This window comes from Ranitomeya imitator, chromosome 4 (assembly GCF_032444005.1).
Source record: "Ranitomeya imitator isolate aRanImi1 chromosome 4, aRanImi1.pri, whole genome shotgun sequence".
Classification (NCBI taxonomy): Eukaryota; Metazoa; Chordata; class Amphibia; order Anura; family Dendrobatidae; genus Ranitomeya; species Ranitomeya imitator.
In genome coordinates this window covers 260,025,850-260,052,271 of record NC_091285.1, presented here as the reverse complement: position 1 = coordinate 260,052,271, position 26,422 = coordinate 260,025,850, and the positions used below count along the sequence as shown (strand labels likewise).

Below are 26,422 nucleotides of genomic sequence, written 5' to 3'. Positions count from 1 at the left end.
TAACATGTGACACGGCTACAGTTTAAGATATGTAAGAAAGACACACAAGAGCCTCTGTGAATGCAGGGTAAGGGTTAATGATGCTTTTAGATCCAGTAAGTCGGTACATGCCACTTGTTTTCCCTCTCACTTGCCAGGAGGTACTCTGGGGGTTATCGGGACTGGTGAAATACAAGTGTCAGCACAACCAGGGAGCACCGAAGGGACACAAACAGCTACTATGAGGAAAATCACCTCTCTAGAGGAAAGCAGATTCATACTGTGTTGCACATAATTGCAGAACGTAAGTTGCACAATAAGAATGACTGCCATGGCAGAACTCAAATATTATACTGGTCAAAATATAAAAAAGAAAAAATGCTGAATATAACCAAATTAAAAGGGGTTATTCTCATCATCATAGCTGTCCGCGCCCCCTGCACTGACTGACAGCAGATCAGCATTACACTATAGCTGGCTGTCAGTCAGTTGCAGGGGTGCGGTTACAGCTGCCGCGCTCTATACACAGAACTGTGACTGAACGCTGTTAACCTGTAGGTTAACCCCGTATCTACAGGTTAATAGCATTTTTTGCACGTGACAGGTTCTCTTTAATATAGCTTGATAGCAGACAAAGCTTCAGTAATACAGAACTTCACATCCTCTACTAACATAATGATCTAAGTGCTAAAGTTCCAGCTACATCCAGTCGCCACAAAGGGGAACCTGTAAGCTTTTTTTATTTCTCAGTTCAGTGTGTAAAACATGTTGTCCTAATGACTGGCACCACAAAACTCCAGCAAGCTCCGTTCTAATGAACACGTGTCCCCATGGGTGGCTCCTTTCTACTCCCTCCTGCCTATGTATACTGACTAGAGGAGACCTGGTAATCGAGCCAAGCCTGGAGAAGGTTCAGGGAAGCCATCCAGTGGACACTTCTCCCCAGGTTCCACACTTTTTATGTCTAGGTCATTGAGGGAGCCTGCCTGGGTATACCATACTACATATTAGGTGACAGATCTGTTTTAGAGGTGGACACGCATTCTTGAACATCTTAGTTGTGTAAATATCGCTGCTCCACATGTCATTAGCTTTGGATGCTTCTTTTATCATTACGACTACCAATTGCACTTGCAAAACGTTTTAATCTAATTTTAGATACTATGTCTGACTGGCTTCCATTAAAGTGGAGTAGGAAAACCTTTTCTTTTTTACTCGTATACTGGTTTAACAGCCTTATCCAGGGCACGTACATAACCAGTGACCACAGACTCTACTGTAAGAATGCTGTCAGACAGGTCCATGTCCTCCTGGACCTCTGTCTGTGGGAGGTGGAAAAAGACTAGAATATTAGGGTTAACCACAGCCATGCCGGAATTTTGAGTTTTAAGTACGGTATATCATCCATTTGTGTGTGGAAGTTTACCACTTACATTCAGCTCTTGTAGATTTCACTATTTTGTGTTCAGCTACAGTTCTTTGGATACTTTCCAACATATCTATGAGGATTTTCTGTGCTCAGCACTTCTAATAAGACGGCATGCACAATACACTACAATGTGTGGCTAAAGGAAGGGTTAGCTCAATAAATAGCGTTGTTTGGATGCCCTTTGTGAATGTTAGATTTACCTATATTGCCAGCATGGTTTTTCTTCCCTCCGCACAGATGGGCATTGTCTGCCTTTCACAATAATAGGAGCACCCTGACTACCCACATTCTTGGATTACTCAGCCTTCCTTATTAAGGACAGCATTGCATGTATTTCTTATTTTTAGTCCAATAAGTTTTATCGGTCGGTAAACTAGATTGTAGAAATGTATAGTAACTGGTGCTGGGTGATCTCCATTATACTGCCCATTTTTCCACTGACCTTACAAATCAGTCTACATTGCAGAGTTATATTCTTGCTTCTTTCTCATTCCTGTATCTAGAAATGGCACTTAGATACCGTTTTAGGCTGTGTTCACATGCATCATTTTTACCTGCAGACAATACCTGCTTTCTTGGCAGTAAAAATGTTTTGTTCAGAATTCAGGTTTTGCTGCTTTTTGGGTGCATTTTTTTTATTTTGAGGATTGCATGTCTACAATACATGTTTTAGTTCCCCAAGAATGCAGCAAAAACCACAGAAAACCTGTTTGCTGTGGAGTGTTTATTGCAGTTTTTTTGCATATTCTCATTGCTTTCTTTTTCTATGGATGAAAAGACATTCTACATATATCAAAAACACTGCATGTGCATGAGATTTCTGAAATCTCCTAGCTTTTACTGGTACTGTAGAACACTGCTTCTTTTCCCGAGAAGAAAACTCTGTAAAATCAGGTGCCAAAAATGCTCCATGTAAACATAGCTTTAATGAGTAAATCCTGCACACATAAAATAGCTGGGGCTTACAGGATTTAGGTCTCCTGCTTCTTGTTCTTGTGTTACTGGTGTTTGTGTAATGATATTCCTGATTGTCTGCTTGACATTATATAACTGACTTTAATTGTCTTCTTTTATAAATGTTCCCCCTATTCTACACTGTAAGGATGAGGTCACCAAGTAGAAAGTACAAAGCCATATAAGCCAATGAAGACTTTAATATAAGGCCCCAATATCTGTTTGCCAAGAATTATATAAATGATAATGGCTATATTGACCCTTTAACAGGCGTAGAACATATAAGGTTTACATATAGCTCTATCTTTCTAAACAGACCTCAAGCTTTTGGATCTTTTGCAAATGTTCTCCAAAGTGGATTTCCCACGACACTGAAAAAACGATTGGTATTTCTAATCATAGTAAAAATGTAATGAAAAACCGCAGCATGTGAAAAGAGTTTGCGATTTCTGTTGAGATCAGGCCTAAATATCCTACAGGGGAGCGAGGTGCACTGCATCTGCCACCAGGCTTAGTATACGATGCTTTTCAATTTGGTATAATTTAATAATTACACATGGCCATCTTGTTTTCCATAACTGGACAACCTCTGCTTAATAAATTCAGTGGCCAACAGACGATATAATCCATGTATACTCGCCTCCTGGAGCAGCACTAGTGGACGATTCCTTTAAATGTCAGTTCTGGTATGCCCATAAGGCACTGAGACTGGACTGGTACTGTAATGTTACAACAGTGAGGTGGGTTTGTCTCATTTTCAGAGATGGGTATAGTCGGATAGTACTTGTAAAATCAAAATACTTTTGCAATTTACTGTTCATTAAAATTTGCCCTTGTACCAGACATGCCAGCACTTTTCTTTTGTTTGGAGTTCATTACCTAGGAAACCGACCACTGCAGCAATATGCACTGATCAGCTTCAAAGCAGAGCCTACAAGCTCGATAGAAAAGAGCTTGTAATAACCACTGCACATGTTCTGCCACCGATAATGTACGGCATTGGTGGTTGATCAGTGATGGCTGAACATGCACAGTTCTTATAAACGCTTTTCTGTTGAGCTTGTAAGCGCTGCTTTGAAGTTGACCAGCATCACTGGAGCGTACTGTCTGCTCCTAATCCAGTGCCATTCTTAGGACATGTGCACACGAATTCTTGTCCACTGCGGATTTTTCCGCAGTAGATTTCATAAATCTGCAGGGCAAAAACGCTGCGTTTTTGCTGCAGATTTATCGCTGATTTACCGCGTTTTTTCTGCGGTTTTACAACTGCGGTTTTCCATAGGAGCAGCTGTAAAACCGCTGTGGAATCCGCAGAAAGAAGTGACATGCTGAAGAATGTAAACCGCTGCGTTTCCGCACAGTTTTTTCCGCAGCATGTGCGCAGCATTTTTGGTTTCCCATAGGTTTACATTGAACTGTAAACTCATGGGAAACTGTTGCGGACCCGCAGCTGCAGAAACTGGATTGCAGCAGTGGTCGGTCTCCGAGGCAATGAACCGTAAACAAGTGTTAATACCTCAAGACCGGCTGCAAATTTTAATAAACAGTGAATTGGCAGATTGCTTTGCTTTTACAAGTACTGTCAGATAACGCCCAGCGGTGACTGAACCAACACCAGCACCACCCCCATGCCTGAAACTAAATGCTGCCGGGGAGAATAAAGTTCATTTTCTCCCCACAGCATTGGGCTACGTGCAGGCGCCGGACAGGTTAGTAAAGTTATTAACCTGCAGAGTAACTGTGCAGTTAATCAATAGCCTTGATTAATTTGTCATTGCGAGTGTGATCACCACTATAAAAGCATAACTGTAGGCAGTTTGCTGGTCTGAAGCATTCAGGCCTGTGTTAACAAAATGGCAAAAAAAAAAAAAAAAAGAAAAGCAATTGTTACAGCCCATTAATCGGGAAGGGCCAATTCCAAACAGTTTGGAGTCCTTTATTCTCCAGTGAGAAAAATCATTCACAAGTGAAATACACTAATATTCCCAGTAGTTGACATACCAGCAAACTCAACCACAGGTCAGACTCTAAAGGCCTTATTAGTTAAATGTTCAAGTTCATGACAGCATAATTAGAAAAAGACTTAACAAGTACGGCTTGACTGAAAAGGTTGCCAGGTGAAGGCCTTTTCTTTAAAAAAAAAAAGTTGCCTCTGTACAAAACCACTAAACTACTGGTACAATGTACTTAACAGACAAGGTCAAAATTGAGATGTTTGGCCATAATGCCCTGTGTCACATTTCGTGAAATGCAAACACAAATTATCAGCACAAACACCTCTTACCCACTCACAAGCACAATGGAAGAAGGGTGATGATTTGGGCCAGTTTACAAGCCACTGGACATGGGCACCTTGCAATCAAAGTTACCCTTCGACTGCTCTGTATAAGCAAGTATTCTAAGGTTAAACGTAAGGCCGGCCATCCATCCAAAGCTAAATCTTTGTCACGAGCTACACCATAGCAACCCAATGGCTTGATACAATCAAAATCACGACGGAGAAGACCCTGGTGGACCTATCTAGGCTTGCCCAAGATCCATCTTCCTACACATTGTTCATCCATCATGTCGCCATGGCTCGAGCAAAGCCTGTTAAATAATAATAATAATAATAATAATAATAATAATAATAAAAACCATCAAATTCACTTTTTTCACAATTCTGTATTGTGATTGTGTTTTTTTTCAGAGCCAGCTTTTATTCACAATGGCACGGAGTACAACAGATAAAAATGCTACATTGCCATAAACTATACTAAAGTATGGTCTGAAAATTACAAACAACACACAAGAGTCTTAAGTTATTTGGTGATGGTGCATTTCAGTTACTGAGATGGCCTTGATCCTGATTACAATAAGAAAGTACTTAGCTGGAGGAATTAACTACAATGTGCTGACATGAAGATTACATCATATTATAAGGCGAAAACAAAAACATACGCACACGGCCCAATCAGGCAAATTACATTATATATGTCATGTGACAAAAAAGCGATTGTTACATGTAGTCTACTAAAAATATTTAGAATTTAGAGTCCTCAGTGGCTAACACGGTAGGAAGATATATATCATTCCTGTATGTAGTCTACTACACACTCAAATGGCCAAGATTCTACAAGGTTCTTGCAAGATTGTAAGATGATTGGACAATGTTTTACTGCCAGTTCTCCCCACGACTTGTACTTTAGTTGTAAGCATAATTTATCGCTTAAAGAAGCCCTAAGCACATGTATATAGTGAAGCGTGAGTGTAATAATATACTCACCTACCGGCACCTTCTCCGATATCCAGCTCCTCTTCTGAGTGAAGTCACCGCTCATCAGATCACACTGCACGACCAGGAAGTGGCTTTCAGGCCACGGTCACACGGTCAGTATTTGGTCAGTATTTTACATCAGTATTTGTAATCCACAACCAGGTGAGGAACAATCAGAGGAAAAGTATAATAGAAACATATCCACCACTTCTGCATTTATCACCCACTCCTGGTTTTGGCTTACACATACTGATGTGAAATAATGAACGTGGCCTTACAGTGTAACTTATAGGCGCATCAGAACAAGGATCCATAGATTTACACTGTAAAAAAGACTTATGGCTTAGAGCGCAAAGAGATCCGGACCGCCTGAATTGCCATCTCAGATGAGGCCTGCAACAGGGATAGATAAAGGAGGAGGCGGAGATAGGACAGTATATTAACACAATGATACTACACTACATACACAGGTTTGGGGGATTGATGGGAGGGCTACACACGGGACAGAAGAAGGTTGATGGCTGATCATCTGGTGAACAATCGTTTTGCCATCAGAGCGATACACATTTAGTCTATACTTGCTCTGATAGGCTGGTTTCACATTTGCATTTTTTTTTTTGCGTTTTTGCGGTAAAAAATGCAAAAAAAAGCATGTGTTTTTCCCCCTATATTTAACATTAAAAACGCATGCTTTTTTGCATGCGTTTTGACGCGTTTTTGCAACGCATGCGTTTTTTCTCTGCATGCGTTGTGTTGCAGAAATGAAACGTAGTAATTTTAGCTGCGTTTTTTTTGCCGCAAAAAAACGCATGCGTTTAATCGCGGCAAAAAAACCTATTGATGTCTATGTAAACACACGCGTTTTTAAACACATGCGTTTGTTTGCGTTAAAAACGCATGCGTTTTTATTAAAACAAAAACAGAAAACACACTGATATGCCACCCCACCACCATAAAGGTGATAAAGGGATCCTAACCCTAAAGGGATCCTAACCCTAACCCTAAAGGGATCCTATCCCTATCCCTACCCCTAAAGGGATCCTAACCCTACCCCTAATCCCTTTAGGGTTAGGATCCCTTTAGGCTTAGGGTTAGGGGTAGGGTTAGGATCCCTTTAGGGTTAGGGTTATGATCCCTACCCCTAACCCTACCCCTAACTATTTCTGTTTATAGTGGGTTTTTTACTTTATTTTGATGATTGGCAGCTGTCACACATTTCTCAGCATGCGTTTAAAAACCGCAAACGCATGAAAAAACTCATGTAAACGCGTCAAAACGCACACGTTTACATGCTTTTTTTCACCATGCGTTTTTTTTTTTTTAAACGCATGCGTGAAACCAGCCATAATCATTTGAACTGTGCATTCACACTCAATCATATCAGGTTTTTTTTTATATAATAATCCATCTTCACGAACTTTAAACTAATGTGTAAGGGCACCTTTAGATAAAAGATGGACAGCGGTTCCTCTAACCCCCCAGCCCCCCCACAACACATGCATTTCTCAGCGGGCATGTATGTTTTTAAAATGTGTGATGCTCATCTTCCATATCATCTTTGGGGGAGAGTTTGGGGTCTCACTTACAGCTCTGGTAAAAATTAAGAGACCACTGCAAAATGTTCAGTTTGTCTGATTTTTCTCTTTACAGGTATATTTGAGTAAAATGTAAGTTGTTCTTTTAATCTATAAACTTGTGACAACATGTCTCCGAATTTACAAGCAATACATTTTGTATTTTTTTCTGAAAAGGAGAAGTGGTCAAAATTACAAAAAAAAAAAACCAGTGCTTTCAGACCTCAAATAATGCAAAGAAAACAAGCTCATAATCATTTAGAAACAACAATACTAATGTTTTAACTCAGTAGGAGTTCAGAAATCAAAATTTTGTGGAATAACCACGATTTTTAATCACAGCTTTCATGCGTCTTGGTATGCTTTCCACCAGTCTTTCACACTGCTTCTGGAGCAAAAATGTAAGCAGTTCTTTGTTTGATGGCTTGTGACGATCCATTATCCTCCTGATTACATTCCAGAGGTTTTCAATGGGGTTCAGATCTGGAGATTGGGCTGCCATGACAGGGTTTTGATGTGGTGGTCTCTTAATTTCTGCCAGAGCTGTATATTAAATGGTTATAGCTATTCTTACTGAAATCAGTATATTCCTGAAACTTCAATCTAATATGTATGAGGGTCTTTAGAAAGAGAAGTGGGTGCTAAAAAACGCATTTATAACACAGCTGATAACCACAACGTGTCACTTACTTAAACACCATATTCCCCACGCAGATAAAGAAATGAGAAGTCATTGATAACACAGGTCTGCGACTAAAAAGCTGTTTGATTATTTTCATCTAATTTCCATGTATTTTTGTGTGCTGAAAACGAAAAAAATATTGAAAAAAAATCCTGGATGTCAGGATTTGCCACAAAATGCAAAATTCTCTTCAAATTTAGTATATTTTTCTCAATTTTTGGTATTTTTTTATCATAGGGTTTTGAAAGTCAAAATTACTATTAATTAATTCACATCAATGCATTGAAGATATACAATGCCAAAAAAATACAACTTTCAAAGAAAAGAACTTTCAGAGTGAGCTAATGAAACCAGCATCAACATGTTGCAAGCTGAACGAGCGGGCGCTGACATGCCCGGGCTTGATTCAATTGTTTTATCTTGGTTCTCGCCTGTTCACACTTTTTCATCTCAGTTCGTGTTAGCTCGTCATATTCAACCGTGTTTCCCAAAATTAGCATTATGGCTCAGCGGAAGTGTAATAATTCACCTGACAGTTTATGTTACATTTGTGGAGAATATCCTCAAAAAGAAGGGTGGTTTGCATTTAAAGAGGTCGTAGAGAAATTTTTAGGCACTAACAAAGACCCTGATTACAAAAAAATCGTTGGATGAATGCTGACAGCATTTCAAGCTTTAGGTTGCCTGATGAGTTTGAAAATGTATTTCCTCCATTCCCACCTTGACAACTTTCCTGAAAATTTGGGAGCTGTGAGTGAAGAGCAAGGTGAACGATTCCACCAGGACATTAAAGAGATGGAAAGAAGATACCAGGGAAGATGGAGCATTACAATGATGGCAGACTACTGTTGGATGCTTCAGAGAGATATTCCGGATGCTACTCACAAGCGTAAATGTACCAAGAGAAGCCTCACAGGGAAGAAGAATCCATTTTAGTGTGTTAGTGAGCTCAGTGCAGTTAAAAAATGATTTTCATGGAACATTTGTAATAAAAAAATTAATTGTATGAGTCTATTTTCATTTATTTTGAGGTATTGTCTTATTTAACATTTACTTAAACTGTCAGAAAACGTGATGTCCTATGACAAAACTGAGGTCATTTTCGGATTCAGCGCACTTAAAAACAAAGATTACGTGGAATAACCAAAACAGCTCTTGAAAAATTTTTTTCCAGACCTATGTAATCGGACACTCGGGCCACAAGACAAACAAGGCCACTTAATTTTATAAACTTAATTGACTAGCTGATTGCTAAAGGAAATCTGTCACCAGGTTTTTTGTACTCATCTGAGAGCCGGATAATGTCAGAGTAGAGACTCCAATTCCAGCAAGGTATCACTTACTGGGCTGCTTGCTGCAGTTTTGATAACATCCCTGTTTTCTCTACCGCGGATCTATGAGTTATCTGTATGTGGAGATCTGTGTACACTGTGCATAGGCAGAAAGCTGCCAATCTGTTGTGATGGTGGATCTATACAGAGCTCATGAATATGGAGGACTACATGGCAGCATATTTACAAGTCCTCTAATGATAATCTCCAGCTGATGAAATAATAATTTTATAAAACGTACACATAGCTGACCAGTAAGTGATACATCACTGAAATCAGGGTCTCTGTCTCTACATCATGCATCTCTCTGATTAGGTGGCATAAACCTGCTGACAGATTTCCAATAACAGGGGTTCTTATAGTATAGACTCATGTGCTCCACTGATCTATGAATGGGGGGCTTTGGTCCCCTATTCTAGGGATTGCTTTGGGAAATAACAGTGGTCAGACCCACAGCAATCAAACATCTATCACATCTTAAGCTATGTTCATATGTTGCATTTTTGCAGAATTTTTTAATGCAAATCTAAGGCTAGGTTCACATTGCGTTAGTGGGTGTCCGCTAACGGACTCCGTTACATGGTGCAATTAACGCTATGTAACAGATCCGTTAGCGCACCCATTGACTGCAATGTGCTAACGGATCGCTAACGCATCGCAAACGTATGCCATTTTTGGCATGCGTCTGCAATGTGCCGTTAGCTTCGGACGGACCTCGAACGCTGCTTGCAGCTTTCAGGGTCTGTTCCTCGCTAGCGCAGATCGGGCATCTGCGCTAGCGGGATTGCCGAACGCAATTCCTTTTTGGACATTGCTTTAGCACAATCTGTTAGCGTATCCGCTAAAAGGATTGCACTAACGCAATGTGAACCTAGCCTTAAAGAAGTTGTCCACTACTATAACTTTTTTTTTCATAAATCTTGCTATTATGTGCCACTGAAAATTTCCACTGTGTTTATTTTAGCAATATTTCCTTTTATCATGCTGTAGCAGCACATCTTCAGTGCTGGATCCAGCTCTCATGGGGTTAATCGACAACTTCCTTTCTCCTGACTTATTGTGCTCTAATACTACAAGTTCCATGATGCATTGCACAGGCCTCTAAGCCCAAACCTACCACACCCACTCCAAAACACACCCAAACCCCTCCCTCCTCTATCTTCAAAAAGATTTGTGATGTCATTTCTGTCCAACCTCCTCTTTTACATTTGTCCAGCCCACACTCCATTACACACAGATAGATGGATGGATAGATAGATATAGGATGGATAGATATATACAGAGATTTCTAAACCCCTTCACCCCTGGAGCTTTTTTCGTTTATCGCTCCCCTTCTTTCCAGAGCCATGATTTTTCCGTCAATATGGCCATGTGAGGGCTTGTCTTTTGTGGGACAAGTTCTACTTTTGAACGACATCATTGGTTTTACCATGTCGTGTAACAGAAAATGTAAAAAAAATTCAAACTGCGATGAAATTGGAAAAAAGTGCAAATCCTACACTTGTTTTTTGCTAGGTTCACTAAATGCTAAGGCTCTGTGCACACGTTGCGGATTTGATTGCAGATCCGCAGGGTTTTTTTGCCGCACGGAATTGCATCAAATCCACAGTGTAGTGCACAACCAATGTAAGTCTATGGGTGCGGCAGACTTGTTGTGCACATGCTGCGGAAAAAGCCAAACCGAAACGCAGCTTTTTGTTTCTTGCAGCATGTCACGTCTTTTGTGCGGAACTGCAGCGTTTCGGCACCCATAGACTTGCATTGAGTAGGGCACATCCGCAGCAAAACCAAAGATGTAAAAAAGATCTGCGGTTTTGCTGCGGATGTGGGTCCGAGAAACGCTGCAGTTCGGGAAGAGGGAAGTGTGTGGACGGTGACTGTGTGCGTATGTGTGTGTGCGGGTAGGGTCTGCGGGCTGTTCGGATGTGTGCGGCGCTGTGCGGGACTGTTTGGGTGTGTGCAAGGCTGTCAGGGTGTGTGCGGATCTGTGCGGGGGGTCTTTGTGTGTGTGTGTGTGTGTGTGTGTGTGTGTGTGTGTGTGTGCAGGCATCATCCGATGGGACTACAAGTACGCAGCATCCAATCTGCAGCTAATCCGGATGTAATCCGGACAGTGGACGCGCACCCTACACTACCCATACATCTATCAATTGATATATCTATCCATAGATATATCTATCCAGACATACTGTATATATAGATATATGAATAGATAGATGTATGCATCTATAGATCTATCTCTATGTAGTAGGAACATAAAAAGAAAAAAAAAGAAAAAAGAAAAAGATGAACGGCACTGTCTAAAACACCTTTTCGGTTGAAAAGCCAGTGTTTAATAAGTCTTAATGTAAGACAGCCATATCCAAAAAGATCACGGGTGCAACTCCATAATGAAAATTGTAATCCATATGATGAAAGAGAAAAAAGCGGAATGCACACACCAATCTTCAAAAAAAGCAGCTTTATTGAGTCTTTATGAGAAAAACTTCATGGCCGGGGGAAGGGGAGTGGAGCTCAAGCGAGCAGGAGGAGACGACGGCCGTTTCACGCAGTGCTAGCGCTTCAACGGGTCTGCATGAGTGAGAGCTGGGTGGTGGACAGGATATGCAGGCAAAAACACCCACAACCCCCTCCAAAAACACACCCACACCCTCCCACCTGCTGAGAAATACAAACATTAAAAAGCACTGAATAAAAACAGAGTATCACACTATAAATCCAATTCCAATACACAAAAGGATAATTAGTAAGGCCGGTTTCACACGTCATTGGCTCCGGTACAAGAGGTGACAGTTTCCTCACATACCGGAGCAACTGACACATGTAGACAAATTAAAATCAATGCATCTGTGCAGATGTCATTGATTTTTTGCGGACCGTGTCTCCGTGTGCCAAACACGGAGACATGTCAGTGTTCGTGGGAGCGCACGGATTACACGGACCCATTAAAGTCAATGGGTCCGTGTAAAACACGTACCGCACACGGACGTCCGTGTGCAGTCCGTGTGCCGTGCAAGAGACAGCGCTACATTAAGCGCTGTCCCCCCTACTGGTGCTGAAACCGCGATTCATATCTTCCCTGCAGCAGCGTTTTCTGTAGAGAAGATATGAATAATTGTGTGTAAAATCAAGATCCAGGTCATCAACCCCCCTCCGACCCCCTGTACGCCTCCCCCCCCCCCCCCCGCTGTGATTAAAATACTCACCCGGCTCCCTCGCAGCGTCCTGTCCTGGCCGCACCTTGTACTGTATGAGCGGTCACGTGGGGCCGCTCATTTACAGTAATGAATATGCGGCTCCACCCCTATGGGAGGTGGAGCCGCATATTCATGACTGTAATCGGCGGCCCCACATGACCGCTCATACAGTACAAGGTGCGGCCGCACCAAAAACTGCATCAAAACTGCACCGAAAACAATCAAAACCACCCTAAAACTGCATCAAAAACGCATCAAAACTGCACCAAAACCTGAATCAAAATCACGCAAAAACCGCACAAAAAACGTATCAAAAGCTGCATCAAAACTGCACCAAAACCTGAATAAAAACCGTGCAAAAACCGCACCAAAAACGCATAAAAACCGCACCAAAAACTGAATCAAAATCGCGCAAAAACCGCACCAAAAACTGCTTCAAAACCGAGCAAAAAACGCACCAAAGCTGAATCAAAACCGCGCAAAAACCGCATTAAAAAAGCAGCTGTGTTTTCTGCCAGGAAATGCAGATTTTGTGCAGAAAAAAACATAATTTTGGCTTTTGATTTTTGTTCTCGCTACGCCGTTTAACGATCATGTAAACTTGTTTTTTTTTATGAAAACAGCTGACATGTTGCGGCTTTGAAGTGGGCTCACCGCCGGAGCCCACCTCAAAGCGGGTGATACTGCCAGCTGACGTACTATTCCGTCAGCTGGCAGAAAGGGGTAAATGAACAATGTTTCAGTTAAAAAAAAAAAAAAGAATGAGAAAAAAATGGAGTGGGCTCCCGCGCAGAGGGGGAAAGCCAACGGCCAATATTTGTAGCCTGGGAAGGGGGTAATACCCATGGCCCCGTCCCAGGCTATGAATATCAGCCCGCAGCTGTCTGCATAGCTTTTACTGGCTAGTAAAATAGGGGGACCCCCCAAAAAAAAATGACGTGGGGTCCCCCTAGTTTTTATAGCCAGAAAGGCTACACAGACAGCTGAGGGCTAATATTCATAGCCTAGAGAGGGGCCAAGGATATTGCCCCCCCCCCCCCCCCCCCCCCGGCTACAAATATCAGCCCGCAGCCGCCCAAGAAATGGCATATCTGTGAGATGCGCCAATTCCGGCACTTCTCTTCCCACTCCCGTGTAGCGGTGGAATATGGGGTAATAAGGGGTTAATGTCACCTTGCTATTGTAAGGTGACATTAAGCCCGGTTAATAATGGAGAGGCGTCAATAAGAAGCCTATCCATTATTAATCCTATAGTAGTGAAAGGGTTAAAAAAAATAAAGACACAGCCAGATTTTAATATTCTTAATTTCACCATACTTGATCGCCTGCAAAAAATTAAAATAAGCCAACCATATACTACCTGTCCGCCGTAGTCCAAGTAATAATGAATGTCCCACGACGATCTCCCCTATAGAACAGTGACATCAGGTGATGTCACTGCTCTATAGGACCTCCAGTAACACACTGACATGAGACAATTTCCCACACAGCAGTGCCACAAGTGAGAGTAGGGACTATTTCTCACAGGGGCGAAGGAATACATTGTGAGGAATACATTGTGGAAGGATATCTTCCGTCATTGTATTCCTGGAGCCCCTGGAGAGCGGTTGCACCAGCTAGTTTTAATTGGATATCTGCGGATCAGGGAGTATAGTGTTTGTTTATTATTTTAATATTTTTTACAGGTGACACTGACTTCGGGGATCAAGGTGACAAGGTGATGGTGACTAGGTTGTATGTACTGTATGTCTGTATGTATGTTGTATGTATGTACTGTACGTATGTTATGTATGTGGCATGGTGCATGTCGCATGGTGCATGTTGTATGTCGCATGGTGCATGTTGTATGTCACATGTCGTCTGTTGTATGTCGCATGTTGCATATTGTATGTCGCATGTTACATGTCACATGGTGCATGTTGTATGTCGCATATTGTATGTCGCATGTTACATGTCGCATGGTGCATGTTGTATATAATGTATTTGTGTAATGTACCGTATGTTGTATGCATGTACTGTATATGTGTATGTGTGTAATGTATGTTGCATGCATGTACTGTATATGTGTATGTGTGTAATGTATGTTGTATGTATGTACTGTATATATCTGTGTTGTTTTTTTAAAATTCAACACATTAGCCGGATGATGGGACTACTACTGTCCCATCATTGGCTAATGTGTCACTCACTGTTACTGTAGCAGACATAGCCCGATGGTCCCATCGGACGATGCCTGCAGACTGAGACACACACACCAATGACCCCACCGCACAGCCCCGCAGACTCCCATGCACACCCCAGCAGATCCACCGCGCAGACCCCCCCACACACACACACGTAGATCCCGGCACCGGCCGCACATCCCAGCACAGCCAGCAGACCGCCCCGCCCGCAGATCCCAGCATCGGCCAGCAGACCACCCCGCTCATCCCAGCACAGCCCCGCCCGCACATTCCAGCACAGCCAGCAGACCGCCCCGCCAGCAGTCCGCCCATCCCAGCATATCACCGCCCGTACATTCCGAAACAGCCAGCAGACCACCCCGCCCGCACAGCCAGCAGACCGCCACGCCCATCCCAGCACAGCCCCGCCCGCACATTCCAACACAGCCAGCAGACCGCCTCGCCCATCCCAGCACAGCCAGCAGACCGCCCCGCCCGCAGATCCCAGCACCGCCCCGCAGGCTGACCCCAGCACGCCCACAGCCCAGTCACTCTTGATGAGTGATCACTGTCTGTGAGGCTGGGTCACGCCTGCTGATGACGTCACGTCAATGTCTGGAAAGTCTGGAAATTGACGTGACGTCAGCGGAAATTAACGGCGGCTGCAGCCTGGGGGTCACATGACCCGGACTCAGCCGCCGGCATAGCGCCGCTCACAGGCAGTATCGGCACCATAAAGTATTTACAAAATTCATTAGAAGCCCCAGGGGGATACATTGGGGGATTAATTGAAAGCAGTGGACAACCCCTTTAAGCTGCATCTTACAGTAGAGGCAAAAGCTATGTGATCTCAGAAATCTCATGCACACAAATTAAACCGGATATGTTCATACAGTTTTAGCCTTTGGGCAGTGGCTCCATCAGGACAGACATCTGAAGCCCTGGAAAACGGGAATCAACCATTTCTGTAATTATGCAAATGGAGGCACTGTGCCGCTATCATTTTCAGACGTGAATGCCTGTGTGAGGTGGGCTCCAAAGCGCAGTCAGCTGGTCGGATCCAGATTGTCTTGATGGAGCCACTGACCGTAGGCTAAAGCAGTATGTGAACATAGCCTTGGTGGGAGAATGCCTCCACCAAGTAGTGTCACAGCAGATAAAATACAACGTTACAGCTTTTATAATGCATTTAGAGAAAAGCTTTTAATGTCTAGTTCAGCATAATCTAAATATTTCCTTGTGGTATAGTATTGGGTTTATTAATATTTCCAGGAATAACAGAAGATAGATCAGACTAACTTTCTCCTCGCTCTGCTGAATGTCACAATTATTATTTGTGACAATCTATATGTCCACAAGATGAACAACGTATAAGTTTTCAGTGTTGAACTATAAATACAATAAATCTGAAATGTGGTGTACATGGACGAAGCATATACAAAGTATATTTCATAATTAGAGCCACCTAAATACCTGCAAAACGTTCAGGATTACTGAAGTGGTGTCACATAGCAACAGAGGCGTTATCAACTACACAATATTATATTCTAAACAGACCCACAACGCTCCCGTGCATCGCTGCCTATGTCCCCCACCTGTCACTGACATCCCAAGACCACTGCAGCCACTCAGCGCCCACTGATCAGCGGTAGCCTTAAAGTTCTATTAAAGTTGTACAAAACAGTTAACTGTGCAGATGAACAGTGGCCTCGGCCTGGCTGTAGGGGGCATGGGACATCCCCTACTGCACAGAGGAAACCAGGCGACTGGCAAGGAACACAGGCAAGGGTTCAGAGTTGTTTTGGTTTGGCAGGTTAGCATGCCTTTTTTGTTTTCCTAACCTCACTGGCCCATTTTCAATGCAAAAATATCTAGAGGACAAACGTTTTTATATTTCATTTATCAGACTGGTTGAATTTTGGCAAAACAAAACATTTTCAGAAAACTCCAGTATTGAGTCAACTTACATTAAATGCAAGGTGGAAGTAAAGTATTAAGACCTTCAACTATCCAGAAAAAGAAAAGAATCAGCATCCACAGATTATCCTTTTTGGTCACCAAAACAAGAACATCATGTATAACCCCATAGTGGATGTCTCTCGCACTTGTCCGACTGCCTGGGTATACACATGGTGTCTTTGTTGCACTGGTGGAAAAAAGATAATCCATAGATACTGGTAGATTTTTTTTTTGTTGGGACCTAGATTTTGCTAAAGATTACATAAAATGTAGAACACAAACAAACACAGCCAATAAAAGAAGACCTAAGAACAAAGACTCTTTCTTTGCCCAGAATCTGCTTCACAAGATCAATCTTGATCTGCTCCAAAAGCAAATGGATAAACAAACAGAAACAAAGTAAAAGAGGTTATATCACTAAAATCAAATCAGGCCTATTATACAGACATGCATGTTTTCTACCCGATAACACATTTTTCACCTTTATTTAGGTGATACTGTCAAATACATGGTCAAATGACAGATAATAAACAAACCTGGAAGTGCCGGAGACAGTTCATTGTACCCTCCAAATGATGCATTTCGCACTAGTTTTCGTCCATCGGGCCTGGGGAGATAGGCGCCAGGCGAAACCCCAGCACATGACCTGCGTCTTAGAAGCGCTTCTTCTTTCATGGCTCAAAACTGTGGTCAGGAAAACTGGTTTCAATCTGAAGGCTGCTTAGAACAAGAATGACGAAGCTGTTGCCTTGATCTAATCACACAATATGACTGACCACAATAACAAAGCACACGATCCAGAGTATCTAAAACCACCACTCCAGCTTCATACCAGAAACATACAAACACCTGAGGATGATTCCCGGACTATCATACTAGGGTTCAAATTCAGATTATGTACAAATTGTTAGAACGTATGCAAAGATTTCCATATATCCAGCTGAATATAAGAATCTTGCATAATGTGCAAATATGTGAAATGACTGACAGCATAGATAGTCTTCATTCTATTTAGTGTTAAACAATTTAAATCCCTAATGTTAATCTAACCTTACCCCATAACAGATCACTTGTTAATAGCATTTTTCATATAGTTTTATTTGTATTGCTTTATATTTGTTGATTATGATATGGGTTGCACTATATTGTGTTCCTATTTAAAGGGAATTAGTCACCAGGTTTGTCACATATGAGATAAAACCAGGACCTTTCAGTCTTCCACAAAGGGTCCCCTGCATCACGCTCCGGCGCAGGCGTACGTTTCTGCCCTGTTCAGAGCAGAGCAAAGTACTGCAGTGTGCATGTGCAGGGAAAGGTCAGAGAGGCCCAGAACCTGCGCACCGCAGTACTTTGCACTGCCCTAGTCAAAGCAGAAAAGTACGCCTCTGCAGGAGCGCGATACTGGGGAGACTGTGTGCATGACGTAGGGACGAGTCATCCACGCTAATCACAGAAGGAGGACGGCATCGAAAGAAGGGAGGCGCTGGACCAGGATAATAGAAAAATAATGTGGTATATCATATTGCAATAATCTCTCAAATTATTCATTCTCACAAGTTATTATGTATTTTTGGTAATTTTATTGCATTTGCTATTGGTTGTACTTTTGATATACCAAATACATTGATTGTCTTTGGAAATGTTGTATATATACACTGTATATGCCCATATACGGTTACTTTCCTACATTTTATAAAAAATTTTTTTACATTATATTGATTGTATACAGTGGGGGAAATAAGTATTGATCCCTTGCTGATTTTGTAAGTTTGCCCACTGACAAATACATGAACAGTCTATGATTTCAACACTGAGAGATAGAATATCAAAAATAATATCCAGAAAATCACATTGTATAAATTATATAAATTTATTTGCATTTGTAGTGAGAAATAAGCATTTGATTCCCTACCAATCAATAAGAGTTCTGGCTCCTACAGACCAGTTACAGTAGACGCTCCTAGTCAACTCGTTAGCTGCATTAAAGACAGTTGTCTTACATAGTCACCTTTATAAAAGACTCCTGTCCACAGACTCAGTCAGACCTCTAACCTCTACAACACTGGCAAGACCAAAAAGCTTCATAAGGATGTCAGGGACAAGATCATAGACCTGCACAAATCTGGAATTGGCTACAAAACCATAAGTAAGACGCTGGGTGAGAAGGAGACAACTGTTGGTGCAATAGTAAGAAAATGGAAGAAATACAAAATGACTGTCAGTGAACATCGATCTGGGGCACCATGCAAAATCTCACCACATGAGGTATCCTTGATCATGAGGAAGGTGAAAAAACAGCCTAAAACTACACGGGGGGGGGAACTTGCTAATGATCTTAAGGCTGCTGGGACAACAGTCACCAAGAAAACAATTGGCAACACATTGCGCTGTTAAGGTATAAAATGCTGCAGTGCCCGCAAGGTCCCCCTGCTCAGGAAGGCACATGTGCAGGCCAATCTGAAGTTTGCCAATGAACACCTGGATGATTCTGTTAGTGATTGGGAGAATGAGCTGTGGTCAGATGAGACAAAAACTGAGGTCTTTGGAATTCACTCAATTCGCCTTGTCTGGAGTAAGAGAAATGCTGCCTATGACCCAAAGAACATCAACCCCACTGTCAAGCATGGAGGTGGAAACATTATATTTTGGGGGTCTGCTAAGGGCACAGGACTACTTCACCGCATCAATGGGAGAATGGATGGAGCCATGTACCGTAAAATCCTGAGTCACAACCTCCTTCCCTCCACCAGGACATTAAAAATGGGTCATGGCTGGGTCTTCCATAAAGACAATGACCCAAAACAGCCAATGCAACAAAGAAGTGGCCCAAAAAGAAGCACATTAAGGTCATGGAGTGGCCAAGCCAGTCTCCAGACCTTAATCCCATAGAAAACTTATGGAGGGAGTTGAAGCTCAGAGTTGCCAAGCTACAGCCTCAAAATCTTAATGATTTAGAGATGATCTGCAAAGAGGAGAGGACTAAAACTCCTCCTGACATGTGCACAAACCTCATCATCAACTACAAAAAATGTCTGACTGCTGTGCTTGCCAACAAGGGTTTTGCCACCAAGTATTAAGTCTTGTTTGCCAGAGGAATCAAATACTTATTTCTCACTGCAAAATGCAAAGAAATTTATATAATTTATACAATGTGATTTTCTGGATTTTATTTTTGATATTCTATCTCTCAATGTTAAAATTAACCTACCCTTAAAATTATAGACTGGTCATGTCTGTCAGTGAGCAAACATACAAAATCAGCAAGGGATCAAATACTTATTTCCCCCACTGTATGTTGTTTTGGGGAGGTCTTAAATTAGCTACCTAATCAGATTTTTTCCTTATTGTCCTTGCAAGTAATAAGGCTCATTTTTGCTGCTGTTTTATATAGAATTCTTAAAAAATATATATATTTTTAAGGATACTTAAGGCAGGCAATTTAGTTTCTTTTTTGGTTATCTGCATTCTAGGCAGTCTGGAAAAATAAGCTTAGTTTGAGCTCTTTGCAAGTTCAATTTGTGTGCAGATACCCAATGTAGCAATCTTTACAAGAGCCAATAAAAGGAATCAATGCACTCATTCAGATGTTAATTTATAATAGATTATAATTACTATGTGAAAATATGGTTTCCAGGGGTCAAAACTGACGACATATTTTAATGTAGAAAAAAATATGTTTGGAGTTGTCTGCACAGATATTCACAAAGTGAACACAGTACTGAGTAATGACTATTATCCATTCTAGTGGGTTTATAACTAACTGGCAGAGATCCCGCTCTGTCTTTGTGGAGCATTGTCCCCTGCCATGTACCTGCATAATAACCCAACTGAATCATTTATCATGTATTTAAGTATTGTAACTTGCTTAACAGTCTTCAAACAAAGGAGCATGAATAGCTTGGCAGGAGTATTGCTATGCCACGTCAGGGAACAAACATTGAGTTCCGTCACGGATGACATTTGAATATGCTTTTAATCTGCAAACAATATTTATTTCCTACACGAAAAAAAATCCTGAGAAAAAACAAACAAACACTTGTTCAAAACTGTAGACAGCTCTGCAATCACCCTAAAACTCCACTTACTAATGTGTGCATAGTTAGGAGAGATATAGGTGGCTCTGCTGGGCTCAACATTGTAAAATTAAATGTTATTATAGCTCTGAAAATTGTCATTTAGCTGCAGACTCCGTTATACAGTGTAAATCCCATAAGCAATGCTTAAAGGGGTCTAGGATGTGGAATTATGGGTAAAATAAGTCCACTTTTGACTAACTGACCTTGCAATGGCATTATTACGTTCTTTTCACACCAGAAAAATAAAAGCATGATGGCCCTATTAAGAAATCTATTTCAAAATGGATCAGTCATGGCACCTGTATAAATAGACGCCTTGGTGTGAATGAAGTCCTCAACTAAAAGGAAAAAAGAAAATGACTAAACTACATCAACGCCCCTTATATCAGATAAGGGCTCCTGTGGTATTGTGAGGGTACAGTAGAATAATAGTGCTAAAACCTGGATTTTTCCTGCATTAATACCTTGGCAGGTTGGTAGAATGTTATGTTAGAAGAGGAAGTCAGAGCTTTCTACAATGTTAAGGTGAAGCACAAATGAAAGTGTGATGCAACCTGAAAATTAAATGTACGTAGATAACCTGAAAAAACTAAAAATGGTGAGAGAGAACCTTTTAAGAAAGCTTAACTTCTAAGCATCTCTCACCACCACATACAGTTAGGTCCAGAAACATTTAGACAGTGACAAGTTTTGTCATTTTAGCTGTTTTATCAAAACATATTCAAGATACCGTTCTATAATCACTATGAGCTTACAGTGCAGACTCACAGCATCAATTTGAGGGTGTTCACATTCTAATTGCAGTAAGGGTTTAGGTATCGCAGCTCTTTAACATGTAACTGCCTCTTTTTCAAGAGACCAAGTGGACAATTATCTCAAAAGCTCTTTAATGGGCTGCATGGACTTTTCCCTTGTTAATCAACCATTATTAAAGGGAACCTGTCACCCCGAAAATCCCGGGTGAGGTAAGCCCACCAGCATCAGGGGCTTATCTACAGCATTCTGTAATGCTGTAGATAAGCCCCCGATGTAACCTGAAAAGGGAGAAAAAGACGTTAGATTATACTCACCCAGGGGCGGTCCCGCTGCTGGTCAGGTCGGATGGGCGTCTCCATGTCCGCTGCGGCGCCTCCTATCTTCTTTCCATGACGTCCTCTTCTGATCTTCAGCCACGGCTCCGGCGCAGGCGCCGGAAAGGTCAGAGGCCCGGCGCCTGCGCACTGCAGTACTTTGTCTGCCCTCAACAGGGCAGAGCAAAGTACGCCTGCGCCGGAGCCGTGGCTGAAGATCAGAAGAGGACGTCATGGAAAGAAGATAGGAGGCGCCGCAGTGGACCGGAGACACCCATCCGACCTGACCAGCAGCGGGACCGCCCCTGGGTGAGTATAATATAACGTCTTTTTCTCCCTTTTCAGGTTACATCGGGGGCTTATCTACAGCATTACAGAATGCTGTAGATAAGCCCCTGATGCCGGTGGGCTTACCTCACCCGGGATTTTTGGGGTGACAGGTTCCCTTTAAGCAGATAAAGGTTCTGAAGCCAATTTCAGGTGTGGCATTTGCATTTGGAAGCTCTTGCTGGGAACCAACAACATACGGTGAAAAGAGGTTGGAAAAAAAAAATCCAACAGAGAAATAGCAGATGGTCTGGTTAGGACACAAGCGCACAACAGGGCAATATGGTAGTGATCACCTGAGGGAGTTCTTTATGGCACAATACCATAAAAAGCCTAAGAATCCACAGCTGCAGCCCCATAGCTGGAGGAAAAATTCTTCCAGATAACAATTCAATTCAGAGGTGATATTGTGGTACCTGGGCTGCGCTTGCGGACATGAAAAATCCTTGATGGTATAAAATTAAGGTTTTTATCAACCAACACGCTTCGGAGCAGGACTGGTGCCTTTGTCAAAGTAAAAAAAAACAAAAACAAATCTGTGTTTGAGTATCTAAGTTTGCCACAAAGAGAAGACTTCATTAAAGCAAATAAGAGGGTTTACCACAAGGTGCAAACCATTAATCAGCCTTAAAAATAGAAGGGCCAGATAAGACTTTGTGCCCCCAAATATCTAAAGAAGCCAGCCCAGTTTTAGAAAAGCATTCTGATGAAACTAAGATCAATCTGTAAGAGAATGATGGGAAGAAGAAAGTACGGAGAAGGTTTAGAACGACTTATGATCCAAAGCACACCACATCCTCTGTAAAACAGTGGAGGCAGTGTGATGGCATGGGCATGCATGGCTTCCAATAGCGCTCGGTCACTAGTGTTTATTGATAATGTGACTGAAGACAGAAGCAGCCGGATGAATTCTGAAGTGTATAGGGCTATGCCTTATGCTCAGATTCAACCAATGTATCAAGAATGATTGGACGACGCTTCTCAGTACAAATGGACAGTGGCCAAAAACATACTGCAAAAGCAACCCAGGAGTTTAAGGCAAAGAAGTGAAATATTCCCCAATGGCTGACTCAATCACCAGATCTGAAACCAATCAAGAATGCATTTCACATGCTCAAGACAAAACACAAGGCAGAAAATTCCATAAACAAGCAAAAATTGTTGTGAAAAATCAGCTGCAGTAGAGGCCTGTATCACAAAGGAGGAATCCAATGGTTAGTGAACTCAATTGTTTCCAGACTTCAGGGATCAGTCACCTTTACAAAGTATTAAAAATATACATTTTATCTATAATGAAGTTAATTTGCCCAATTATATTTGAGCCCCTGAAATGAGGAGGCTTTGGAGAAAAATGGTTGCAATTCCTAATCATTTCATAGGATAATTTTGTCCAACCACTTTAATTAAACCTGAATGTCTCCACTACGATTACATCTCAGTTGTTTCATTTTAAATCTAAAATAGTGGCACGCAGAGCACAAATCACGGAGATTCGGTCACTGGCCAAATATTTCTGGACCTGACTGTACATATTTGGTCAGGATCGCTTGTACATATTCCCTCCTACAGAAAGATGCACAATTCTTCACTAGCCCACTCTAAATCAATGCTACAACATACCATAAATGAGGCAGGTTGCCCTGGAGAGAAGATGTATTGATTTATTTTCTTTAAAATAGCCTTTGAAGGGAACTAGACTCTTTTAATGCTGTCAGCTGGACTCCAACCAACCTCTGAGTGCACAGCTCAACAAACTGCAAAATGGAATATTTTTAACGCACAGGCCAACTATAAAACCCCCCAGAAAATAAAGATCTCAGCTTAGCAACACAAAGCTGCCACCTATTCCCATCATTAAACCTTGCACAAGTGAAGAACACCATACCACTATCATCAAACAAGTCAAGGGGAATGTCTTTCTCTTCCCAGGACCAGAACCCTTCATCTGCAGCTGTCTGATTTGACTAGGAATCATTACCTGCAGAGAGGATTTGCATGGTTTGGCTGCCTTGCTTGTTTGATTTGTATTGAGAGAGAATATAAACGTGAATGTCTGTAAATCAGAGCGACAGACCAATCTGATGCCGGGAATGTTAGGGCTTATTCAGATATCAAGGTTTTCACGTACCAGTCTATGTCTTTCATTTATACAAGTTGAACCCATTATAAGCTATGGGGTCTACTTAAGTGCCCACACATTTTTGTGGACTAAGTGGTCCCCACCAAAACACAGACCGCACTCAAATGGCATCCATGTCCGATTTTCACTGGCTCTTTGAAAAGAAGAAGCAGCTTGAGAAGCATCTATCAATTTTGATTTTTTGCATATGAAAAAAAAAAACAAAATTGATGGAACTTGGAGATGGTGACAACTGATACACTGAGCAGTCTCTAATGCAAATCGAATCCAAAATACTGATGAAAACAATTTGTGTATGATAAAAATACCTGACGTCTGAACGAGGTCTTACAATAAATCAATAAGTATTGAGCAATTTAAGCCTTCCAGTAATGTTTTAGATAGACGGAAAAAGTTACTTACGGTAATTAGCATTTCTTGAGCAATGGCACAATACTTTCTAACCTCAGCATCCATTTTCCATATAGGAATGGTTTGATGGGTGATTTCCTACATTCTCCTAGGTCACGGTAGATTATGACAAACTCCCCAGAAGTCATTTTTTCCCTGTGACTAGCCCACATACCACTCATTCACTCAGATCACTGCTATCTATGTAGCCTCTGGACATTTGCCCTTTTCCCAAGGGTTTCTAAATTGGAAATGTTTTAGTAATTTTGTATACATAAATATATTATACACTCTGGTAAATATCAATACTGACCAATGCTTAACATTCCTACGGAACAGTCTGCATGACAATAGGGAAAAAACTGCCTTTGAAGAAATAAGGTCATCAAAGTGGCCCTCAATGTCATCTGAAAATTTGACAAGAGAAATCTCAAGTGAAAATTTCCATAGAAATCAGGTTGCAACAAAGAGGCAACAACATACAAGTGACAACTAAATGGTCTGAAAGAGCTGTCAAAAGCCTAGGCATCATCTGATGAATACTGAGAGGTCCGCACGGTGGGGGAGAAGCGGACAACAAGCGGCAGGCAGCTGGGCACATTATGTGGCTACAATGTACACATTTCACAGCACTGAATTCTTAAACATACAGGAGAAATGTATACCTTTTTCAAAATTTCTGTAAATGACAGATTATGTCTGCGATATAAATTAGCAAAACCACTCACGAAAAAGGATAAAAACAGACTAAAGCAGATGGTAAAAATGGCAGGGGTCAGTAGGATGGGGTTGATAATTGCAGTGGAAAAAAAAGATACCCTACCCTTCAGGCAGGATTTAATTACAAGCCGGCACATGGGTTGCAGAGGCATTGACTAAACCTGGCAATATTACCACATTGTCATACGGCAGAGAATACGTCAAGGACTACGCAACTAGGAAAAGAAAGTTTCCATGTGTCTTAAAGTATTCCTCCATTTTTTTCTTCAATTGCTACCAATTACATTGACCCAAAAGTGTATGAATGACGCCATATTCACAGGGTGTGAAGGAGACATCACACACATGAAAGTAGGGAAATGTAAGGAAGAAAGTGCAGAAGTTATCTAAGCTCTCCCACACTAGTGTTCGCAGTCACACAAGCCACTCGCTGGGGAAATCACTGCAGCTGACACACACACACACACACACACACACACACACACACACACACACACACACACACACTGTTGCATGAATCAACAAGCAGTTGTGCTGTATACTTGCCTGCAGCTGTCAGCGGCTGGGATCAAGGACAGCAGGACTGCACAAGGTACAGGGTGCTCATGCTGCAGGATTAGAGCTCTTTTTCTGTAGGAGCACACATTCCTATGGAGAATTTCCCCTCCTCACCTACTAATCCTGGAGAATGGGCATGCTTCTGCTGAGAGGCAATGCCTGGCAGGAGCTGACAGCCCAGGCTGTGTGTGATTCTGGGTGAGAGGCTACTCTCCAGGCACCAGCTCCCTCCTCAGCTCCTCCCATCTTAGATACGTGGACTTCTCTCATCAGATTTCTTTTCCAATGATCCAGGCAGCACACACTGCCTTGCCAGTATGTAAGCCAAGCAGGGCAAGTAGGTCAGGAGCTGCACTTCTCGGGCACCATTCACTAGCAACAATGTTACCAAAACAACTTTATGCCCCCCTCAAAATATGTGCTGTTCAATGCTTGCGCCAGGTGAACAACAACAGCACTATGAACAGATGGCATATGCCACTCCTCAGGCAGACCTCCGTCATCACTTCATAAATGTGCCCTGTCTATTATCCAGATTCTCATGTTTCCACTTCGTCCAGTAACTATTCTTTACATACATAAAACAATACCATTATTATACTGTGGAAGGGGAACTTC

At 41.9% G+C, this 26,422-nt stretch overlaps 1 protein-coding gene across 7 annotated transcripts in view; it reads right to left on the bottom strand.

Moving 5' to 3' along the window:
• Positions 1-26,422, bottom strand: part of OSBPL8 (oxysterol binding protein like 8) — a 441,028-nt gene that overhangs the window by 48,210 nt on the left and 366,396 nt on the right. Inside the window, exons 1-2 of one of the 7 annotated variants that reach the window (XM_069764559.1) lie at positions 25,793-26,041; positions 17,060-17,240 (exon numbers count right to left, since the gene is read on the bottom strand). The exons of 5 other annotated variants lie outside the window; for them this stretch is intronic. In XM_069764559.1, the coding sequence (XP_069620660.1) occupies positions 17,060-17,198 (139 nt within the window). In that variant the 5' untranslated portion in view covers positions 17,199-17,240; positions 25,793-26,041. Of the gene's footprint in view, positions 1-17,059; positions 17,241-25,792; positions 26,042-26,422 lie in introns of those variants that run through there. One more of the 7 variants, XM_069764558.1, reaches the window with a different exon arrangement.